General features: G+C 26.8%; 1 protein-coding gene, 1 long non-coding RNA gene and 1 pseudogene across 3 annotated transcripts; 1 reads left to right on the top strand and 2 right to left on the bottom strand.

Annotated features, from left to right (window-relative positions):
* Window positions 1-216: 216 nt before the first annotated feature.
* Window positions 217-867, top strand: LOC149891481 (uncharacterized; annotated as a pseudogene).
* A 2,438-nt stretch (window positions 868-3,305) lies between these two features.
* Window positions 3,306-20,457, bottom strand: LOC149891480 (platelet glycoprotein 4-like). Of its 2 annotated transcripts, XM_090079263.1 has the most exons (13): window positions 20,264-20,457; window positions 16,795-16,955; window positions 16,572-16,716; window positions 15,706-15,951; window positions 15,309-15,412; window positions 14,900-14,955; window positions 14,439-14,508; window positions 13,976-14,154; window positions 11,894-12,012; window positions 7,550-7,623; window positions 7,282-7,339; window positions 6,932-7,111; window positions 3,306-3,837 (listed from the first exon to the last, which is right to left on the bottom strand). In XM_090079263.1, exons 1-13 carry the CDS (start codon window positions 20,408-20,410, stop codon window positions 3,814-3,816), a joined length of 1,563 nt encoding a protein of 520 aa, XP_089935389.1. In that variant the 5' UTR covers window positions 20,411-20,457; the 3' UTR covers window positions 3,306-3,813. The 2 variants fall into 2 exon arrangements, 1 of the variants encoding a protein (XP_089935389.1); XR_016449941.1 differs by lacking the exons at window positions 3,306-3,837; window positions 6,932-7,111; window positions 7,282-7,339; window positions 7,550-7,623 and adding an exon at window positions 10,921-11,284 and having other exon boundaries at window positions 11,358-12,012.
* Window positions 20,458-20,570: 113 nt separating this feature from the next.
* Window positions 20,571-24,418, bottom strand: LOC149891479 (uncharacterized). Its single transcript, XR_016450346.1, has 3 exons — window positions 24,274-24,418; window positions 24,114-24,172; window positions 20,571-20,860 (listed from the first exon to the last, which is right to left on the bottom strand). It is a non-coding gene; the product is annotated as an uncharacterized LOC149891479 (long non-coding RNA).
* Window positions 24,419-25,929: the final 1,511 nt, after the last annotated feature.

Below are 25,929 nucleotides of genomic sequence, written 5' to 3'. Positions count from 1 at the left end.
AAAGATTTTTTTAAGCTCATGAACAACTCCGTCTTTGGAAAAACCATGGAGAATATTGAAAATCATATAGACGTTAGGCTGGTCACTAAAGAAGAAGAAGCTAATAAATTGTCTAAAAAGCCTAATTTCGAAAGTCGAACCATTTTTGATGAAAACCTGATTGCCGTGCACATGAAGAAAACAAAACTTGTTTACAACAAACCCATTTATTTAGGAATGTGCATCTTGGATTTAAGCAAAACTCTAATGTTCGAATTCCATTACGACTACATCAAACCAAAATATAATGACCGCGCAAAGCTGCTTATGACTGACACAGACTCGCTCATTTACGAAATCGAAACTGAAGATTTTTATAAAGATATTGCTGGAGATGTTGAAAGCAGGTTTGACACGAGCGACTTTAATAAAAGTCATCCAGCCATTAAAAACGTCGGTTTCAAAGTTGGTGCTAACAAAAAAAGTCATCGGAATGTTCAAAGACGAAACCGGAGGAAAGCAAATTGAAGAGTTTGTTGGACTTCGACCTAAGCTCTACTCTTACAAGATCCTTGAAGAAAAAGAACACAAAAAGTGCAAAGGGGTAAAGAAAAGCGTTGTTGATAAAAAGATAAAGCATCAAAACTACAAAGACTGCTTAATGAATAGAAAAGAAATCTTTGCAAAAATGAACATTATCCGATCTCATAAGCATGATATTTACACGGAAGAGATTAACAAAGTTGCACTAGCGCTGAAGATGATAAAAGAATCATTTTGGAAGACGGAATTCGCACTTTAGCTCACGGACACTACAAAAACAGATTTAACTTGATCGACTACTGGAAGTTTTTCGGTCCGGATGATAAGGATTCATCTGATCTGTAAACTTTTATATAGTAGCTTATGATCATTATAAAGCAATTAATAAACATGAATATCACTTCACTAAACGAAAAAATTTTAAAGCAATTTGACATTGAAGCTGAAAAAGACACGGAAAACTTTAAAAAAGTAAAAACTGAAAAAGCTTTCTTTATTGCAAAAACCATTCATCTTGTTCAAAGGTATGAAGACATTTTACAAACAAAACTTCCCTTTGAAGAAATTAAAAAATTTAACGCCGAAAAAGAAGACATTCAAAGACAATACTTTTAAACAGCGTCAAAACTTGTCGATTCTAAAAAGTGGACTCATATTAAAATTGAGCAAAAACCAATCTACTTGCACAAATGCAAATATTGCTCAAATGAAGACCTCAACAAGTTTGAAATGGATGAGTGCGGTAAAAAATTTTGCATAAAATGTTCTTGTCAACAAGAAACTCTAGAAATTAAAATAGGTTACTATCACTTCAACACAAACAAAAGAAACTCGTCAAGAATAATCCACTTCAATAATCCAATCCACATCAAACAATACAACGGAAAGCAAAAAATGCAAAGTTCAAAAGGAAATCTTTGAAAAACTAAAAAGCAAATTTCAAGCTTTAAACCTTCTCGTCAACTCCAATAAAAAAAGCATCAAGTAACGCGCAGTATATTTTGTTTCAACTTTTAAGAAACAGAAATTATCCATGCAAAATTAAAAACTTATTTTTTCTAAAAACGATTGATAAAAAAAAAAGCTGCATGATGAAATTTGCTCTCATCTATTTCAAAAACTTGGATGGACTTTAAGTATGGAAAAAGTACCAATGCGCTAGAACTCTCATTTTCCTTCTACTGAAGTGGCGTCAGTTTAATTGCTAACGAGGAAAATTTTGACCTTCCGAAAATCGATTAAGTTAATTGCATTTTTCGTAATAAACGTCATTATTTGATTCGTAACTTACGATCATATTCCAATTAATAAAATTAATTGAAAATTCAATCGTAATAATTTGTATCTTACGTCAATTACGAAACTTCCATTAATAATTTGCGTTAATGTTCGTAAATAAATAACGATATGGTTTTTTTTACAAATGGTGTTTTTTACATAATTTTATTTGTTTACAAAATTGTGCTCCACATATCAAATCAGTTCTCATTTTAAAGAAAGAGTTTTTAAAGTTTTATCTTTACTGGTATTTTTATTAGTATTGTTAAGTTTGCTGAATTTAATGAGATATTAATAATGAAACTTTATTTTGTTATTTGTATTTTAATCGTTATTTACGATTCGTAAACGTAAATCTTCGTCAGTTACGAAATTTGACATTTTTTTTCAACTAAATTTCGACAGTCCTGGAGTCATCAACATCTCAAGATCCCCCATATGGCGATGGTTTGCTAAGGTCAGCAAGAGTGGTCAGGTTCTAATTGATGACTCGTAAGAGAAAAGAAACAGTGAGGTCTCGGATTAAGAGGAAAAGCTGAATGAATGAAGATGATGAAAGTAAAAAAGGATTTACTATTCAAAACACCTTTCAGTACTCAGCAACAGAAGAGCATGTCAGAACACCAGCCAGGAAATTAGCTGAGAAGATACGACTTACCCAAGGCTGTCAAATGACAAGTTGTGATTGTTGTTAAAAGATATATGTGCAAGCAAGTTTAACATTTTTCGCATAGTTTAAAATTCTTAACATCTTTACGGCAACTTCAATAAAAGTGGAATTGTTCTAATCTATGTTAATAACATTCTTTAATAGTACGTTAGTAACGAATGGGTTTGTAGAAAAATCTTCGATCACTGTTATCATGAGAATAGTCAGTTTCGAAATTTTGTGACAATTTAACTGGTAAGGATTGTAATCAATTAATTTATGGTTCTCGTAGTTTTTAACGAAAATTTCGAGCAAATTAATTGATTTACGTAAGCTACAACGAACCTTCCGAGCAAATTACTCGAAGTTACGAATTAATTGAGTCAGCTACTCGTCGGAATTTCAATATTACAATTTAACTGATACCGTTAATCGTTGCGTTCGGTTAAGTTTACGAGAGCACGTAATTTTATTCTTTAATCGTTACAATCGGAAAAACTTCCTAAGTCTTTCCTCTATCCCAAACAGGAGGGAACTGTTGAGAGTGATAATTGCGTAATTACGTAATACGAATTACATGAATAAGGAATGCGCACAAAAATGAAATAGAGACACGAAAAATTTGAGTTCCCTTCGAATTTAAGGTTGTATAAAACGAGTTTTGTTAATTGATCTTAAAATAAATATACATAGTAAAAGATATAAATAGTTGTAGGCTTGGAGGAAACGTAGCAGTTTGCAGAGATCTTTCATGCCTGCATAATGCTCTATCGGGATCTCCTTCAAGAATATATAGGTCAACAAGATTTCTAGAAGCATTAATATCAACTCTCGCATGAGCAAGAGTAAAGAATTCTTTTGCTTGCTTCATATATTTTTTAAACAATATTTAGCCAACAACTATCGTCTTTTGAAATTAAACAATTTACAAGAGAACTTTTTTCTTTAATTTCGTTGTTAAAAAAATCTCTTTCAAATATATAAATTCTGAATTTTCAAATATAAAACCCGTAAGAATTGACATGAATTTAAAAACACAAAGCCTTGTAGTTTGAAATTCCTCTAAATGTCATTTTTTTTACAAAATGAAAGAAAAATTGCACATGCACTATACCAGGAGGTTACTCAGGAGTTTTTAATTGTATAAATAGTTTTTTTCGACATATATGCTATCAAAATGATTTTCTAAAAAGATTTAAAAAACTACCGTAACAAAAACTCTATAAAATCTTCATAGCATCAGAAAAAGGCCCCGGTGTAATGATAAAAAGTACGGATATAAAATATCAAAGAATGTTGATTGAATTAAACATGGTTGTTTAAAATAAAGAAAACAACAATAAAACCAACACGTGGAAACCAGTTTATGCCACAGCAGATTTCGACAACTAAAAGTAATTATAATTTATAGATTAAAAATGCTTTATAAAAATAAAAAACAAATAATTAGATTCTGCTGCGAGTTTTTTAAAAGTTTATTTTTAATCTTATTTTCGTTTATGATTTGAGTTATTATATGAAATAATAAAAATTTAGGCTACGCTTCTATAAAATTAGGTTGATTTCTGATTTCGGTTCTTTTAAGAAAAAAATCAACCTCGGATTTCCTTTCTGCAAGGGTCAATCAATTTCAAACCAAGCAAGCGATCTCTCAACGTTTCATTTTACTACAGGTTGTACAGACCCACGAATTAGAAATAGTCCCAAAATTTAACCCGCAATACTTCTGAAGATGTCCTTTGTCAAAGATGGGCTGATTCAGCTTTAGCTTTCTTAAAGCCAGAATCATTTTCAATTATTGCCAAAAAAAATTACTGAATAGGTGCACAACAAAAGACATAATGTAACAATGGTTTCATAAAAGTTACATAACGGTGAATAAAAATCTGAGCTTAAGAAGTCGCTACGCTAACAGTTATATATACAAAAATAAATTGTAAAGCGACAACCATTAAGATAATGACAACCATTAAGATAATGACAACCATTAAGATAATGACAACCATTAAGATAATGACAACCATTAAGATAATGACAACCATTAAGATAATGACAACCATTAAGATAATGACAATAAAAGTGTTGCAATATCTACGTTTTATCTTTAAGAATAAACTGAAACTGGCCATGAGACTTTGGACCAAAATGTTTTTTTCTAAAGTATTTTTAAAAATTGCTTTAAGTTATCAAAAGTTTTAAAGCCATATGTGGTTGTAAAATCTACTGCGCCTAGCTTTAAACTTCTTTTTTCTTTTTTTTTAAAGCACTATAATAATGTGGAAATAATATTAAAATAATCTGGAAATAATGTTGAAATATTCCTCGAGTTACAAAAAAGAATTAAAATGGCAGAAACCAAAACTTTCTTTTCATTTTTTTTGTATCAACTCGTGCTTTCATTAAGAAAAATTTTTTTTTTAAAAAAACACTTGCTTTAGTTTATATCCTTCTTAAGATCACAGGGTGCATTGGGTAAATTCCAGAGTTTTAAAACAGTTAAAAATATATTACTTGCAATTGAACTGCTTTAACTTTTTTTTCTTCGTACTTTTTTATGCCAGAAAAAAAACATGAGGTACCTCTGCATGAAAAATCAAACTTTCACAAAAATTTAAAAACTGTTCAGTTGTTTTGCAACTCTTTTGCTTTTTTGCAGATGTGTTTGTTGCTATCCCTGTTCAGCAACTTAAAGCACATTCTGATAACGCTCTTCACCTCTACCAGATGGCAAATAATTTGAGCTTGGATTGACTCCTCATTTGGCGCAACTGTTCACTGCATGGATTGGTTGCAGATTATTAAGAGGTTTTTTTTATGAAACCATTTCATTTTATCTTACCTTCTCCCATCAGATGTGGAGTTGAAGAATGTAAAACATAAACCACGAAGTCGAGTCAACAAGACCTAAAACGACTGGCAGAGACTTTTCCCACCAATAACAGTGATGAAAAAAAAAAATTATTGTAAGGACTGATTTCTATTTATTTCTTTGAATTTAGATAAATTCATAACTTTTGTTAGATAAGAAAACATCGTTTAATATTTCAGTCAAAACTATAAGTAGGTGATAGTGAATTAGTTCATAGATTACTTAACTTAATTATTTATAGGTTACTTAATTAATTATTTGAATATACACAGCAAATTTAACGCACCACATACAAATTTCGACTTATTATGTATTTCCCAGATTTATCAATTACAATGATGATAATGTTATGCCTTTTGTAGGTTTTAATCCGCTGCCCTTACTTAATTTCGAAATTATAGCAGCTTTTTGTAAGTAGCATGTTTTACTGAAATTAAACCTCACTTCTAAAACCAAAGTATGTATTGGTTTTAAATTGTTTTAACAGTAGAAAAGATAACTGTCATTTGAGCAACACATCTGTTCGCAATGCAGCGTTCAAGATGAAATCTAAGCCGTGATGAATGTTGCAATTGTTACTTTGTCCAATGAAGGATTAACAAATCGCCAACTTGGTAGAAGATTTGGAGTGTCTCATACAACGGTCGGTAGGGTTCTACAAAGGTTTGAAGAGACCAATAATCACGCTAAACGACTTGGTCAAGGCAGACCACGAGCTACCGTGGAGGACCGATTTTTAATGCTTCGAACACTGAGAGAACAGTTCGCTACTGTACGAAATCTCCAAATATAACTTGCTGAGGCTCATGCAACTGCTGTTAGTCAAGATACCATAAGACTTCGTGCTTTATATTGGCAGCAACTACTGGTCCCAGATTTTCTGTAGACCACTGAAGAAACAGACTGGCTTTTACAAGGAGGCATATGAATTGGGAAATACATGATAGGTTTTGCCTTGTAAGTTCTGATATTGTTAATATTCAAGTTTTGGAGTGGTCAGTGACAAAGCCTTATCCGCGTGTGGGAAGATATCCCTTAAGAAGCGACTAGATCTCTAATCGAATATATGCCACAGCGCTGTCAGGCTGTAATAACATCAAGAGGTGATAACACTAGTTATTGATGAGTCAAAAATGTTTCAATTTAAGCTGTATTAGTGTGCATAACAATAAAAATCATTTTACTTTATTTTGTTAAACGAACCATATTTTTAGTTTTAGTTTTTTTTTTCACCATCCTCAAAGTCAATTTTATTATAATCATTGAAATAATTGTGTTCGTGTGTTCTATTCTTAACATGTTTGTCAAATATATGATAATATTGAAGACAATTAAATTAACTCGAAATGTGTAATAAGTGGTGCGTTAATTTTGCAGTTAAGTGTAATTATGTAATATTTATATTATTTATGCATTATTTGTATTAATTATAAATTCTGCAATATTATATTGATCTTAATAATATTGATTATACTGATCTTTTGATCTCAAAAGTGGAAATTTGTCAGCCTGCTGTTTTTCCTGTGGACTCTTTATTTTTTTGAATATAAAACACAAAAGCATTTTAAATAAATTCAAATTCAAGAGACAAATTCAAAATAACTAAAAAGTACCTTAGTGTAACTAGAGCTGCTGCTATTTTTACAAGCTTTTACAGAAATAACCCCGATTACAACCGACATTATTAAAATACCAATACCAAGAATGCAGTAGGAACCAATTTCTAAATATTGCTTTGGTTTTATGACTGCTTTTTTAAACTTCTCTGCAGAACTCTGATCAATTGTAGCAAGCTAAATTTAAAAAACCAACATATAATAAAACAATAATAAAAAAACAATATAAAATTTACAGATTAAAAATGCTTTATAAATTCTTTACAAATTCTTTGTAAAAATTTTCATAAATCCTTTATAAATGTTTCTTGTTTTTTAAAAGTTATCATCAAAAACGTATGTATAACCTCATGTATGTATAAGATAGGTAAAAATAATTCTTCTTCGTGAATCTTTTCTGTTATACTAAAGGGGGAAGAAATTTAAATTAGTTCAAAACGAGATATCTAAAAAAGAGTTAATGCTAAAAAAGTCATCCATGACATATCCCTATATATTTTTAGATCACTGTTTTATCAATCAGAGCAACCATCATTATAAACACATTTACAGTTATCATCATTATTGTCATGTGGGTGTCACTAGCATTAACAAAATAAAATAATTAAAACATACGTAATAAAAGGCACCGGTTGAGCTAGTACATTCATCTGCAAACGCTTGTGAGCTTGCATCACTATACCAGTTATCTAGAAGTAATTGAAAATATGATGCTATTATCAATCTAAATACATGTAAATGCATTAGTAAATTTGCATATATACACATAGATACATGGAAAAAAACAAACAAAAAGAAAGATTGAGTTAAAGTGTTTTTTATTTAATTTACACTTTTGCTGCTACATAACATAGCAGCTATATACTTTTATACAACAATAGACAGTTATATATTGGTACATAAAGGTGGGCTAAGGGTTAACTTTAGCATCATAAATCTTGAGAAAAAAAAAGTATCCATTATACCGCAAATGCATATGCATAAATATCCAGAAAAAAAATGTAGAAAGGAAATGTTACATTGACAAATCAAATGTTAAACAAAACTATTAAAACCAAAAGTTATCAGTTAAAACCAAAGCTTAAATGATTATTTGTTTCAAGAATTATTTTACTTAGTTTGCACTGAGTGTCCATCCTTTTTTGGCTACATCATTTATTCTAATTTTTAAGGTTTATCAAAACTTCTGTTTTTTTAAACTGTGTTTTTTATGCTGGTTACTTCACTATTAATTCTTGCAAAGTGTTTCAACTGGTCATATGATTTGTGTATCAACCATAAAGAAACCAAGCATATTTTTTTTCATTTTTTAATGAATAATATGTAAGCCTTTAATAAGAGTTCACTTCACTTTGAAAAAATTTTTATCTATAACACAAACTTTGTTTGAAATAAAAACGACAAGACTTTTATTCTTTGCAGAGTTCATTGATGATTTTTACTTTTTTTCACTATAAAGCTAGACAACAATTAGTGGCAAACTATGTTAATGATTTTTAAATGCAGACATTTTTAGTAAAAATGTGCACTATTGTTGATTTCTTAAAAACAGTAACCTGTTAAACCCTAATAACCCCTTAAAAACAGTAACCTGTTTCTCAATATTTTAGTTTTGCGTCTCCAGAAAAAAAGCTGTTTGAAAAAAACTGGTGCAACTTTTTGAGAGAAATTTGTGAGCATCATTTAGACAGCAATAGAGCACCATTTAGAAGGCTGCTGTCTTGTAAAGGTGCCTGATAGACATCAAGAAATAGGGCTACCCATAAAAGAACAATGAATTTTATCTGGTAGTTGAATAATCTCTGATGTTGGACATCTCATGTTGATATTCTGTAAATTTCAAATGGTATTTATATACCCAATGTCCTCTTTTACCAAAGGAACTTTGTTGATTCCAATGACTACACTGTGCATACTCAGCTTATCGAAAACATTGGGATGTGAGTAAAGAAGTAGTTGTGCTGTTAAAATAGGACCAGTGGGCTGCTTTTTCAATCATAGATAGCTGAGTTTCTATGGCAGCAGAAATGTGGTAAAAACAAGTTTGGAAAATGATAAACTGCATTTCCAATATTTATGTGGTGTAGCATCCTTTTTTAGAGTTTTGGTAAACCTTATTTTGAATGTTTTAAAAACAAAAACAGTTTCCAAAAAATTTATTTAAACAGTTTCTAAAAATAATTACAAGTAAATATTTCAGAAATAACCAAAAAAAAAAAAGAAGCAAAGGAGTTTGTATTTTTATGACTGTTTATTATTATGATAAGAAGTAAATTATTTAAGTAACTTATTAACTTAATTAAATAGACATTTTCTCTTTACTCCATTAAACAATACTCTTTTGGCATTTCTTTTTCCTTCTTTTATTACTTTTGGATATTAACACTTTTTAGATGGGTCAGTCAAACAAACCAAATTTGCATGCATAGTGGCAAAAATTGCAAAAAATTGCACAACTGAAGTCTAATATATACATTGACATATTTCAATAATATTTCATAAAATTGCAAAAAGTTATAATTTATAATGTATTACAACAATATAACATGACTATTTTATTGTTTTTTTAAAAATATTTACTTACACTAATTATTTTGCAATATGTGGTATGTAAAAAATAAATCTCCCTTATGAAGGGGTACATTACAGATCTGGCACATAAGACAGTTTAAACTTTTTCTTCTGAGAAGCAGAAACAAGACATTGTTTTTGCCATCTCTAAATATTTTTACAACTAATTTTTGGCATCCAATAATCTGTTTGGAAAATCATTTCTCCTACATGTACCAGATGTACTGGTTCCTGGATCATCAGGATTATCTAGAACATTACCGTTTATCCATTCTTTGGCTATATTGTGCAAAAAAGTTTTTATAACATTTTTTTTTTAAATTAAAACTTAATGTTTTAAATACTCTAAAACCAACAAAAAGAGCTTCATTTAAATTTAATTTAACTTTTTTTTTAATTCAATTTTTTTTTATCCACTCAACTTTTTGTTGTGAATATCATAAAAAATTCTATGAGATGCCTGAATCATGGAATGATTTTTTAAAAGATAACAAATCTCATCAGTTCACCTTAAGTGGATCATAGGTGCCCTTTTCTTTCAATATTTGACATCCAAAAAATTTATGGCTCCTTAACATTTTTAAGAATGCAAATGTTGAAAAAACAAGTTATTAAAACCAAACGAAAAATATGAGCTGACTCTTTCAGTTTCATATGTAAACTGATAGAGAAAGTACCTCACCCATTTTTAAAGTAAGTAAATTCAAAACTCAAATTGGTTAATTTTACCTGCGCCATTGTGTGTTAATACAGATGTTAGAATGACATTTGTGGTGTAATAGTTAACTTTTTTTTCTTTTGAGATTTACAATGCTAAAGTTAAGCCTTACATTTCTTATTTCTAAAGTTAAGCCTAACATTTCTTATTTCTTTCTCTATTTCTGATTATTTACTAATAACCATGATTACTATTAGTTTTTCCTATTAATTATCTTTATATAATTATTTATATAATTATTTATATAAATTTATTTATATAATTTATTTATATAATTTATTTATATAATAATTTATATAACTATTCCATAAGTATTATATGATTATTACTTATTATCTTTTTTTAAAATGTTCTTAAGTTAAATTAGAAACTGTAGCTCTGAAATAAAACATAATTGCATATCTTGCTTTTTAACAGATTGCAGTATAATATTTGTACAAACAATAGTTGCAACTTTTTAAGAGAATTTTTAAATTGTAATCTTCTTAGCATCAGATAATGTTCTTAGCATCAGATAAATCTTCTTAGCATCAAATAAATGTTCTTAGCATCAAATAAATCTTCTTAGCATCAGATAATGTTGGAATGAAGAGAGAGGAAAAACTTCTTCTTATAAAGAAGAACAATACAAAAAAAAAAACACTTTTTAATTGTTACAAACACATTTCATTCTCATGAAGGAACTTAGAACACAAACTTTTTTCTTTTTTTTCTTTTTATAAAATTGTTCAACAAATATTCTTGATAAGAAACAAAGACATCTTTATTGAATAGCACAATCAAACAATTTAATGGTGAGAAATTCCTTTGGTAAAAAGGCTCATCCAAACAAGAAGTAGTATCGAAATAAAGTTTTCTTCTCTCCTCAATCTAACAATGATGCTGAATTTATGTCAAAAAAAACAGAAATAAACATTTTGAAAATAATTGGTATTGCTAAATTAAAAATAACATTCATCATTTTTAACAGGTAATGATCCTCTTTGAGCCAGAGACATCATATTATCATCATACATCACATCATGTCCTTTTGGTACTTGAGAATTTCAATGTTACTCAACCTTATGTATGCCAAGTCATTCTACTTGGCATACATAAGGTTGAGTAACATTGAAGCGTGCAACTACTGTCAACTGCTAACCATTTGATAGATTAATTTTTTGAGAACTATTTCCTAACCATTTGGTATGCTATGCAACTTTTAAGCTTTAATTCTCATCTGGGTATAAATCGAAAAACTTAACTATTAAAGTTGACTTACAATTGTACACATTTAACAAAAAATTAATTTCATTCTCATAAAATCCAATAAAAAAATTAAATTTGTAACAAAAAACTTAAATGAAGGTATAATAAAAAATATTATTTGAATTTTTAAGTCTTGTTATTTCCTAGTAAACTTTAGTACAAACTCATTGTTTTTATTGTAATTCATTTTCAGAGAAACAATGATTTCATGCAATCATTATCTGTGTGTTTATCTACAAATATAATAAAAAGTTTAAAAAAAAACCATATGTTACATAGCTACTAGAAAAGTATGTAATAATTACTAAATAGCAAGCAATTTACTAATTAACTTGCAAACAACTTCTGAAACATCTCTAAATATACAGTAGCAAATAATTACTTGATTATACTGAATTATACATCAAGAAATAAAAGATTACTGGCTCAACATCAAGGAATGTTGCATGTAAAGTTTTATTTGGATGAAGACCATCAATTGCATCAATTAACTTTTGATCTCCTTGATAGAAGTGTGGACTTGACATAAACAAAGGGGGATCTGAAAGTTAAATTGTACAAATCTCAACTTCTTAAAAAATAGGAATACGCTAAATAGAATGTAAATCCTTAATAAAAATAATAATTTCCCTTGCAGTGGATAAGAAACATATTAAACATTCTCAAAGGGAAATTCATTGATGCTGAGAAATTTCAAGCCAGATGTCAGAGTTTGTCAGTACAGTTGTTATGAGTTTATCACAAGATTAGTAAAATACTGGTTTATATGTAGAAACTAATTCATAATTTCAATTCTTGTTAATGAATAATCTTCAAGCTTCCTCTTTTAGCTTAACAACTTTAATACTCAGGGTATTATATATAACCTGTAGACAATCACCAGATGAATAGAAAATGAAACTCTTTTAAGTTCTGTTTTTCAATCAACAACAACACCTTAGTTCACACTATATCTGCATCAACTTGGGTAAAATTGAACACGAGAGAAAAGGGACTCTTGGAACTAAAATGGGATAATTTCATAAAAGGACATAAGTTTTTATCACCATGTTTCCATAATGTCCATAATTTTCATAATTGGTTTAAACCCTATATTCCTTTAATTGAAACTTTATTACTGTTGGTTCAAGAGACAACTTACACAACAATTGACAACTTGAACAATAAAAAATAAGAAATAAGATTGTCTTAACCAACTTTTGACAAACTTAGAAGAATGAATATGGTTAAATATCAATCAAAATTTGCTTAAAAGACTTCAATTGTGGCTACAATAATATGTGCTTTTGAAAATATAGTAAAAATTAGAATTTAAATGTGGTGAAGCTTAAGTGTTAAATTATACTAAATAATAAACAATATTCACAAAAATAAAAAGAACAATAAAAAGAACAATAAAAACAAAAATAATAAGGATAACAATAACAAAAAAATAAGTAATAGTAGTAATAATAATAACAATAATTAATACTAATATTCAATACTAATAATAAATAATAATAACAACAACAACAACAATAATAATAATAGTAATAAATAATAACAATAATAATAACACTAACAATAATAATAATAATAATAATAATAATAATAATAATAATAATAATAATAATAATAATAATAATAATAATAATAATAATAATAATAATAATATTAATAATAATAATAATAATAATAATAATAATAATAATAATAATAATAATATTAATAATAATAATATTAATAATAATAATAATAATAATAATAATAATAATAATAATAATAATAATAATAATAATAATAATAATAATAATAATAATAATAATAATAATAATAATAATAACAATAATAATAACAATAACAATAACAATAATAATAATGATAATAATAATAATAATAATAATAATAATAATAATAATAATAATAATAATAATAATAATAATAATAATAATAACAATAATAATAATAATAATAATAATAATAATAATAATAATAATAATATTAATAATAATAATAATAATAATAATAATAATAATAATAATAATAATAATAATAATGATAATAATAATAATAATAATAATAATAATAACAATAATAATAATAATAATAATAATAATAATAATAATAATAATAATAATAATAATAATAATAATAATATTAATACTAATAATAATAATAATAATAATAATAATAATAATAATAATAATAATAATAATAATAATAATAATAATAATAATAATAATAATAATAATATTAATACTAATAATAATAATAATAATAATAATAATAATAATAATAATAATAATAATAATAATAATAATAATAATAATAATAATAATAATAATAATAATAATAATAATAATATTAATAATAATAATAATAGTAATAATCAAAAGATAAAGATGATAGTAAAAACAGTGAAAGCAGTAAAAAAAAAAAAAAAATCTCTGGAAAAACATTTGAAATAAAACTTAACTGAAACTTGGTATAAATTATTGTGCTTGTAAACATATTTTTTGACTTACTTCCTTCTTGGGTTTGTCCAATAGGAAGTAAACCAGTTCCCCAACATTTTGTTGGTCCACAAAAAGCCCGATTATCAGGATTCACAGAGCTATTCATAAACAACCATTGTGAGGTTGTATGGCGGTACAATGTAATATCAAATACCGTTATATCACTTTCATATTCAACATATAGAGATCTATAAAAAATAAACATCAGCTAAGGCGAGTTTTAAAAATCTGCAGACATTCAAAACCACAATTTAAACAAGTTAAATAACAAAATGTTTTTAAATTGTTAAATTAAAAAAGTTACATGTAAAAGTTGCAAAATTAAAATGTAACACAAAAGTTACTGAATTTGTTAACAAATGAAGCAAAGTTCAATAAATTTAAAAAAAAAACATCAGAAAAAAGTTCAGTTTACCCAACAAAAACTAAAAATACTTGATATGCTACCAAAAAAAACTTTGCAAAAACACACCTCGCTAAATCTGGTGTAAACAAATACACTCGACTGTTGCGCTCAAGGAAAGGCTTAGTATGAGTGCCATCTAAAGTTTTGAACATTTTTCAAATACAGTTTAAAACATTTTTTACGCTAAAGTAGTTGATGTTTGGAACATTTTTTTCAAATACAGTTGATGATGAAAAAAATAGTTGATGTTTGGAACATTTGAAAAACTACCAACTTAACAAGAAAGTATATGAAATAACTTATTAACACTTTATTAACCCTTATGTAAAAACATTGAAATAACTTTTAACTTTAGCTACACTTAGCTTTACAAAATTGCAACTTCATTATAACAAAAGATTTAGAAAGTAAACATTTCTATTTCAAATGTACTGAAACTTATGAAATGCAGATAAATAGCTGAAAATTACTAACAGCTGCCTAGAATATACAAAGCCAGACAGTATAAACGGATAAAAATTTCTTACCGCTTCCATTTAGCATCCTACCATACTTGGTTTGCCAGTAGGTTTCATTAGTATGGCTATTAAACAAAATTAAAAAATATCAAAAAATACAAACTTTTAAAATCATACTTAAAACATTTAATTAGTTTGAATAATGATCAGATCGCTCGTGAATGAGGAATTAGTTATCATACAATTGCTAAATAACTTAGTAATAACTTAATAAGTTCTCAAAACTATTTGAACATTCTTTAACTTTCTGGAAGCTCTCAGAAATTTCTGGAACCTTCTAGAACTTCAGCATAAACATGAATGATTAAAGAAAGTATTTGATGACTATAAAAATAATCAGTCATAATCAATTACACAATTAACTGAATAGTTGGAGTCAACTTAAATGTATATAAACATAATAAAACTTATTTCTTACTCAAGGCCTCTCCACCTGATAACTCTCTGCACATCATTAATATTAGATTTTCCAGTAAGTATTGTAAGATTTCCAATGCTCTCAGCTTCTTTTGTTCCATTACGCTAAGACAGAATAATAGACTTTAAGAAGTAATTAGTAAATGATCATTATCTTGATCAAACTATTTCTCTCAGGTTAGGCGAAAGCTGATGTTTAAACCTTTTACCAAATATTAAATAAAAATAACACCAAAAAACCTTTTCAAGTTGTTTCTCAAAAGCTAAATATTCAAATTAAAAAATCACATTATTTTGAGGTACATAAACTTTTGAGAAAAAAAAATAACATAATTTTTTGTAATTATGCTTTATTGTGTTTAAGTCCTTTGCAACAACAGTTAAATCAATGTAGCTACCTGCAAAGCAACAAAAGGATCAATTGGTTGTAGTTTTAAACCAAGTTTAGAAGCAATATCTTCTAAATCCTTTATCTTTTCAAGAAAAGGGTCTTGGTATCCCCATAGCAACTCATAAACTGAGCGTTTTTGAAAGAGTGATACTTTGTTTAAATTTAGAAAGATATTTACTCCATCCATTTCAAGTTTCTGTATAAATGATGAATCCTTTGTAATGTTTAAGGCTTTGATGACACTTAAAATAGTCTAAAAAAGAAAACAAAAATTATACAAGGATTTTGATGTATAAATTTTTAGAAACAACTAGTGATTATTCACTAGTTACAAAACCTGACATTTTTAAAATATTAAGTTGAGGAAAAGATTTGTGCAGTGTTAAAGTGTTTTTTTATATATTTTTGTGTGTTTATAATCCAGTTTTATGGCTATTATCAAAAATTTATTCATTTTTTAAGATGTCTAACAACAAAAATACAAAACTTTTTAAATGACTCATATGTTTCAATTTGGCTCTTGAAGACAGGGAATGTCCCGGTCAACCAATCATTTTGGACAAAGGAGAAAAACAAGCTTCAAGATCAATCAATGATGATTTTTATTTTGAAGAATAGTTGTTGTTATTGAGGAAATTATTGCATAAAAATTCATTATTTAACACCAAATTTAGTTAACAACCAACCTAAAATTATAAAAATTGCTGTCAAAAAAAACAAGTAGCTGGTTCTAAAACTTTTATAAAATATGAAACTAGCTTAAATTATAAAAAATAAATACAAAAAGCAGTGTTAAGTCTTCGTTGCATAATTTTTAGTTTCAATAAACAAAATGAAGATTTCTTAATCTGCTGATGTAAATAACAGACATACCAGTGTGGGCACATTTGGAGTCCAAATCATATCGCTCTCTTTGCAACTTTCACAAGATGTGGCTGGATCAAAGACATAAGAATAATTCTGGAGGTAAGTTATTTCGTAGTCATTCTGCTCTACAATTGCATTGATACGTATTTCTCTAATGGAACATGTTTTTTTTACAGATATGCATTTTTAATGAATGTTCGTTAAAAAATCTACATTATGTTGTTTTTACCTGTAGGAGTATGGTCCAAGTTCAAGTACTTGTGGTTTAGTACCATTTTTTAATACATCAGCATAATTTGTGTAATTATAAAAAAAATACTGCATGTAAACAGGAGTAGGAGGTGAATACCAGTTGTTATATGCTTCATTACCAGGTTTAAGAGCTAGTTCCTTAGAATAATAAAAAAATTAATAAAATAAATCTTATTATTCAATTTTTCAATAAAAAATTTTAAAAATTTTTTTCTGATAAAATCATAAAATATGCTTTTCTGAAAACAAATTTAGGTTTAAAGAAAAATTTTTTCAATAAAGTCACATAAAACATTCCTTTACAAAATCTTTACATGCCCCCCCCCCTCCTCCCCCATAAAATTATATAAAACATACCCCTCTGAAAACAAACTTAGGTTTCAAAGAAAGACCAGGGCACATGTAATGAGTCATCAGAACTACCTTGATAGCAGGTCACTTAATATAAGTGTGCAAAACAAGAAAACCCGCTTTAACAAATGAATTGGTAATATGCATAATATTATACAAAAACCAAAAGTAGGGATTTCTATTATTCAGTTCAGTAGGGATACTAATTTCGTCACCAAAAAGCTCCTCCATTTGTTTATGAGATATTTGATCATCTTAAAGTATCAAAAGGTTTACTTCACTAAAGTTGCCATCATCTCCAAATGACACCATCTCAGGTTTAACCCATCTTACCTATTTAGCAAATTGTAAATGCCTTTTTATAATAAATGCTGGGAATTTAATCACTTTTTCTTCCAAATTTTCTACCAATTTCTAAGACAGCTTTATTTTGTGACTTAGTACTAAATTGTTGCCATTGCAAAAGTCTTAAACACCAAGAACATCCACCACTAAAACCATTAATGTTTTCTGCAGTAGCAAGTTGTTTTGCTTTTAAGCAAATGAAGTTTCTTGTCACGATCACGATCTTAAGTTCTTTAATCCGGCTGTTTAATTTTCCTTTAAGTCACAACTTATCTTGCATGGTTTTTCACCATCAGCTTTGATTTTGACATTAGCTTCTACTTTTCCTTCTGTTTCCTCCTTTAAAATATTTTTAAAAAGCTCTTCAATAACTTGAAATCCGATTGTAGCTGCTTATATTTCTCTGAATTCTTAGTCTCTTTTTTAAAAATAGTAATGATTTTTAATTAGTATGATCTCTTTTTAGAAGACATTTTTCAGAGTGGTATTCTAATAAATTGGAAGAGTTGCTCAATTTATGTAAATGTCAGTCACCCAATGCAATCCTATATACCACTAAATAATTTCTAAATAGTTTCTCTAACTTCTAATTTATTTATCTAAATTTATTAAAATTTTTATCTTTCTATTTCTATTGTTCACCATACACTCAAAAAGTAAGTCAAAGGCAAAGAGTCACTTATTTAAATGCAATACATTAAACTAACTCTAAGTGAGTTTTGGATAAGTTTCCTGAACACTACTTTCATAACCGAAAAGTCAGTAGAAGAAGTTTCCTTTACTTCTTTATGTAAAATCTTTTTGATGCTAAATTGAAATTTTATTTAAAGCTCTTTTTTATATGGAAAGTAAATTCAAATTGAACAGTATTTTACCGAAGAAATATCACTATAAAAAACTTCTAAAAAGATCAACTTAATCTATAGTTTACTTTTTATAAACTTTGAAGCTGGTATGGTAGTATTAAACATCCACGCTATTGCAGAGCCAAGCTGAAAACAGAGCTGTGAATACTCTATATGTATATCCTTCTACATTCTGTACAAATATATAGCAGTAGCAGTAGCAGCAACAGCATAGTTGTAATACTAATAATAATAATAATAATAATAATAATAATAATAATAAAAGTAATAATAATAAAAATAGTAATAACAATAATAATAATAATAATAATAATAATAATATTAATAATAATAATAATAATAATAATAATAATAATAATAATAATAATAATAATAATAATAATAATAATAATAATAATAATAATAATAACAATAATAATAATAGTAATAATAATAATAACAATAATAATAATAATAATAATAATAATAATAATAATAATAATAATAATAATAATAATAACAATAATAATAATAATAATAATAACAATAACAGCAATAATAATTATAATAACAGCAATAATAATAATAATAATAGTAATAATAATAATAATAATAATAATAATAATAATAATAATAATAATAATAATAATAATAATAATAATAGTAATAATAATAATAACAATAATAATAATAATAATAATAACAATAATAATAATAATAATAATAATAATAATAATAATAATAATAATAATAATAACAATAATAATAACAATAATAATAACAATAATAATAATAATAATAATAATAATAATAATAATAATAATAATAATAATAATAATAATAATAACAGCAATAATAATTATAATAACAGCAATAATAATAATAATAATAATAATAGTAATAATAATAATAATAATAATAATAATAATAATAATAATAATAATAATAATAATAATAATAATAATAATAGTAATAATAATAATAATAATAATAATAATAATAATAATAATAATAATAATAATAATAATAATAATAATAATAATAATAATAATAATAATAATAATAATAGCAATAATAATAATAACAACAAAAACAAAAATAGAATGAGTAACTGCAGTTGATTTAAAGAAGAAGAAGAATGCCGAGGAAGTAGGATGAAAGAAGGACTGCCATACTGTGCAGAGTCAATCCACATCAAATCATCCAGTTGTGTAACTTTTAGTCACAGGATTTGCTGCCTTTTTTTTACAGTTAAAACAAAAACAACATCCAAACAAGGAAAGTTAAGACAAAAACGTGAGCTTTTGACTTTCTACTGTTAACACACTACAGGCACACAATGTTGTTTACAACACCAAAAACTGCTCTTATAAAGTTATTACAAATAAGATCAAATTCATAAAGACTTATAGGACTATAAACCTTAAAATTTATTTTCAGTGCTGCATCTAAACTTCAAAAAAACATGCTCTTTTTTTTTCAGTAATCAAAAACCAAATTTTCCACTTTGATTATTTGACATTAAATGACCCTCAGAGAATGTGCAAATTGAATTTTAAATGTAGCAAACATTAAGCTATATCAACTTTATATTTTTTATTACCAGAAATGTATTGCGTGACAAATTGAACTTATATATAAAGTACAGTAAATAGCAATCACTACCATTTTTTATAAAGTATTTATTTACTTTTTTGTGATACAAAGAAAACACTTTTTAGAACTGAGTTCTGTGATTAATTACCTTAAGTTCTAACAACATAAGACATGCATCTTGCTCATGCATTTGTTGAGCTAGATTTGTTTCCAAGGAGGTTTAGAAACAATTTCAAACTTTCTTAGTAATAACAAATTACTTTGGTGCTAAATACTGCAATTTTACAACTACAAACAAAGTAGACCTACCTTTTTCACCATGTAAATATAAAGCTTGTTATAAAACATCACAGAACATATACCAAGGCATGTCAATATTATACCAATTAAAATAAAGATTCCAAGTTTTACATTTGAAGAGCAACATTTCTTGTTATCATCTTTTTCTGTAGACATTTTTCTTTTAACACAATTTTTAATATTTACAAGCTAAATAAAAAATAGATATTTAAAATACATACATTAAAACCAGTTACAATTGTTACTGAAAACATCAAAAAGAAAAAGTATTTGTAAAATATTTTGCAAACTTTAAAAAATGAACCTTTCATCCCTAGGTGAAGGTAAAAATTATTTCAAATATTAAAAAATTCTACAAAACAAATTAAAGTTTCTGCTTTTTTATCATTAACAAGCTGATGATTAAAAAAAAAAAATTTCTTTTATTCCTGTCTAAACATATATTTAATAATATATTGCATTTGAAAATAAACAAATGCAGTTTAAAAGATGCAGTTTAATATAAAAATATATTTTCACTAGTGCTAAGACATATCATTGAAAGGAAAAACTTAGGTTCCTCAGCGTTTTTTCTCTTGTGAAGTTTCGGGGCTGACTCAGAGTTCCCTGTAAGTTAAAAAATAACTCCAAATTAGCAAAAAATGGTAAACCTGCATCAAGTTAGGGCAACAGTTCTTCATAATAAGTAATAAGATCTATTTTTACACTTAAGTATTTATAAGTATTCATAAACCACAGTAAAACTAATGTGAAATATAAGTATGTTGTGCATAGAAAAATTGAAAAATTTAAAAAATCAACTTACTTCACATAGCTAATGTTTTGTTTTTAAAGACAACTTATTAAATATTTGTAGGTTTTCAAATCAGTGTTTATAGCAAGGCTAATGTAAACAGTTTATTTGTATTTTATCACATTATAAACAAATCCAAAATGCATAATAAATTCATACATAAAACTATTTTATGTAATATATATATATATATATATATATATATATATATATATATATATATATATATATATATATATATATATATATATATATATATATATATATATGTATATAGGTGGATATTAAATAGTAAAATCCATATCATTATTAGTGAACTCTGATGTATCCAGTCTGTTGTATCATAGTGTTAAAAGTTATTTTGCTGGTTCTCATTTGATTCTAGTTGCATTACATTGTTACAAACTTTGAAAATTTCAAAATGTTATATGTATAATGAAGATGAGGTGTTATCTTAACTCAACTGTTATCTTAACTGTTAACTCAGAAAACACTTAATGTTCCATATTACCTCCCCTTACTCATGCTTTATGTTATCCTTCTTCATTGCATAGTAACTATCTAGCTAAAGTAAAAAAATTTTTCATACATTTATCTTTTATATTTCTGTAACATTAAAATATTTGGTTGTTCCTCTCAATCGTTCATTACATCGAAGAACAAAAATGGATATTAATAAAGAGAAAAAAAATTAAGCAAATCCAAGAGGGTAACAAATGATCAATTTTGTTTTGTATTGCTTCTTATAAACAAAATGTTCTCCTGCAATGGAGAAAACTATCCACTGGAGTAAATGGTCTGGTAGGACATTTTCTCCAGAGTAGTGTATCCTTCAATGGAATAAGTTGACCGACTTTAAGCAAAGTGTTGCAAAGAATCGCAGCAGCTTTTTAAAAGTAATAAAGAAGAAAGACTACTTGTTGATGTTGTTATGTTTTGGCCAATGGCTTTGATGAGCAATTAAATTAAACCATTCAGTTAAAAGGCTGTTGAAATTTTGCAGTGACAGAAAGAGTACATGGGATAGTCAATTGGATACTTGTACGTTTGCATATAACACTTCAAGGCAAGAGTCAAAAGTATATATTTCCTTTCAAACAATGTTTGGTAGGAAACCTGTACTTCCTATTGAATTAGAAGTTTTTGAGGAATCTCCTTTTGGAATATGGTTAGTCTCATGTAGATCATTGATAAACCCAGAATTGTTAAGTGAGAACTTTTTGCAAAACATTCACAATAATCAGAACTTTAATTTCTCCTATCTCTAATGGTTATGTATTCCATTTATCTTTTGAAAAAATATTATTAATATTTTTAAGTAGACAACAATACGTAAGTACAAAAATTAACTAACTTTATAAACCGTAATAAAACAAGCTATTACATCATTTTTTACTGCAGATTTTTTTTTCAATAAAGAGTTTTAAATATTGAAAGTTGATAAATAATGGTATTTAAAGTTAATAAATTATGATATTGATATGCAACTCCTTTGCACAACTCCCCATTTTTCATAAGTGCCATGCTTAGATTTTAAAATATATAGAGATGAATAAAGTGAAGAATATTTTTTAGTACGAAAACAACATTGGCATGCTGTTAAAGCTAATTTGATTACTCGGCGAACGCAACTAAGAGTGAAATACCTCGTGGTAATTTTCGTGAATTTTGCGAATTTGGTCTTCACGCGAGAAATAAAATACACGCAAAATATGTTCCGAAGTGACCGTACGCGAAATTTAGTACATACAAGCTTTTCAAAAAATCTATCCACACGAGAAAAGTAAAGTTTTAACGCTATATGTTGATGTAAATATTTTTTGTCTGGCGTTTTCATACTGGTGAAAAATAACCCTTAAGTGAAGTATTATACTTCCTACATACGCTTCGAGCTCCAAAAATTTTAAAGTTTATTCATGCCGGTGAGTGATACAAATCTTGACAGACCAGACTTTATTACCGTAAAAGACGGAATATCAGAAATAAGGGTTATTCCTGATGATTTTGAAAGGTTGAAACTATAAGTAGAACAAAAAAAAAAAAAGTGATTTATACTTATTTATTTTATGTTATTTTTATTTCTTATGTTATATTTTATTGTGTTTTATACTATATTTTTATTTGTTAAATCTTTTTATTATATTTTTGTATTCATTTAGAAGTATGAATGATATATTTCATACTACTACAAAAATAAAACTATATTATGTTTGTTTATCAAAACTATGCTTTATAGTATTGATAAGTAAACATATATAATACAATTAATACATTTAGCTATGCACTGCATATACATTTTATAACAATACATGTTTATAGTGAACTTTAGTGCAGTATACAGTATTTGTTAATACATATGTATCAAGCTATTGATGAATAAACAAACTATAATAATATGCTAAGCGTAAATCGTGTCAAAGTTTGCTTTCGTGCAAACGTTTTCAAACCATTGTTTAAGCAAAGCTAAATGACATTGCTCGAGTGTTTCAACGCCCCTGTTAGCAACTTATATATATACATTTTACGTATAAACACTATCTATGTGTTTAGCTTAGCAAGCTCACGGCGCGTAATGGCTTAAATACTCTTTGATCAAAGATTACTACCAAGAATGAATTACTTATTATATTTTCTAAATCTTTATCAAGTTATTTTATATTTAAAAGTTATTTATGCTAAAATAGTATTAGATATTGTTAAGATTACTTGTGCATTAAAACATTGAAATTTAGCAATAAGATGAGTATAAAAAAAGTGAAAGTGAAAAAAAAAGAAAAAAGGAAAAAAGAAAAACTCCCGTTTTTTTCCGTTTTTTGCTTTCTACATTTTATATACAAAAGTGATCAGAGGAGATTTTTACTTGCGGTGCTTGCCATCATGAAAACACCAACATTTTAAATTTACGAACGAAACAGCCATTAAATGATAGCGGGCACAAGTAATCTTAACATTATCCTAAACTATTTTAGCATAAATAGCTTTTAAATATAAAATAATTTGGTAAATCGCGGCGTATAATAAATCAAGGCAGTAAAAGATTTTGAAAATATAATAAGTAATACATACTTGGTATTATTCTTTGATCAAAGAGTATTTAAGCCATCACGCGCCGTGAGCTTGCTAAGCTAAACACATAAATTGTGTGTATACGTAAAATGTATTTCAAAAATCAAATTCGATTCAAAGTCACTTTAAACTAAGTTATGCTCAAAAGTTAATTACATACGTGTGTTCAAAAGGTACGTGAAGGATTATTAAAGTATATCTTTTTCTAACTTTAAAAAACTATTAAAACTTGTTCCAATCCAAACTAAATGCTCTCTAATACTAGTAAAAGATCAAGAGATTTATTGAAAGCAAACTCAACAAATAAAAGTCCAGTACTCAACAAATAAAACTTAGAATAATTCGTCTTATTGTAATTCAATTTCAAAAGAAACAAGTCAAATAGTTAAAAACAAAAGATATTAACCAATTGTCTTCGAGAAAAAAAGCAATTGTAAAGAGTTTTGAAATAACTGCACAATCAGCAAATCAGCAATCAAAATCGTGGATTAAACAGAAAAAGGTTTGTGGAACGCAAAAGGAGACTAGAGCAGGTCAAGAAAAGACGAAAAAGTCTTAAACCAAAAAGGAGTATTTGCAACAACGTAGACAATGAATCATTCCAAAAACAAAATGTAGCATTTTACTTTTGCTTTCGGATGTATTCAAGCTTCCGGATATTCAATGGAACTCAAAGGAAGATGATTTTTGCGACATCAATCTTCATCAGAAAAAATGGAGTGGCAGTAGCAGTTTTTGGACGCCTTTTGATGAAGTCATGTAATTTATTTAATCTTATCTTATTCAGTTTTTTAAAGCTAAGTTTTTACTTCTAATATTTTGAGCTGCGTTTTTTATGTGTCAAAAAAAAAAAAAAAGTTAAGAAAACAAAAAATTTAACAAACAAAACACGAGTTATTTGTATAAAACAAAGATTTTGAAATTCAAGATGGAGTAAGCTTACGAGAAAAGAAAACTTAAAGTTGATCCTTAATAGTATTTTGAATTACTTTTTGTAAACGATGTTGTGATAATCGAAAATAACGGCTGAAGTTGGTTAAATAAATCCACGAGATTCAATGTTTTTTGATATTCAATATGTAGTTATGTGTAATTATGGTCCTTTTAAAATACAAATCAATGATTATAAGATTGTTGTGCTCATTGTATTACATGACAAGACAGGCTCTTAGCAACGTGTTGACTCAAACAACTAAGAAAACATTAAGGTTAAGGGCCTAAGAGCCAGCCCGTTTGCCGAGATATCGACGTCATCAATATTTGAACTTAATTTTATTTTGCGTTTATATGAATAATTATAAATTACAAATACCGAGCTAGCCCGGTAGCGAGATCTCATTGTTTTTTGCCGAGATCTCGGCAAACGGCCTGATTAATTTCTTACACAAATTTGTACGCATGCGTACAAATTCTTACATTTTTTAAATTTGAAAGCTTCCGCGTAAAATGATAAATTTAATAATAAAACTGGCAACTTCCGTGTACTTAAAATTTTAATTGTTTTGCTTTTATAATTTACCAAAGATCCAGTATCTTTTAAGTAATATAAAGCATTAGCTACTTTTTTTATCTGCTGATAGAGCTCTAGAGTAAGGCGAAAAAGGGTCAGGAGATAAATAAGGGCTTAACTCTGAAACCAAATTCATGAAAAGAAACCATGAAAGCCTAAAATTTGTTTTCCATACATCAATGGGAGCAACACCAGTTACTATATTATGCCACCATAAATCAGTTCTGCCAGTTTTAAACCAGCAACTGCGATTTTTTCTTTTAAGGCGCCTCTCTCTTGCTTGTTTCATCTTTTAAAGTGATTGTG

Source organism: Hydra viridissima, unplaced genomic scaffold, assembly GCF_058129835.1.
Source record: "Hydra viridissima isolate aposymbiotic clone 2 unplaced genomic scaffold, HvirCarnegie_v1 scaffold_2, whole genome shotgun sequence".
In the NCBI taxonomy this organism is placed as follows: Eukaryota; Metazoa; Cnidaria; class Hydrozoa; order Anthoathecata; family Hydridae; genus Hydra; species Hydra viridissima.
Note: the sequence above shows the minus strand (reverse complement) of the source record. Positions and strands in the feature narration are given on the sequence as shown.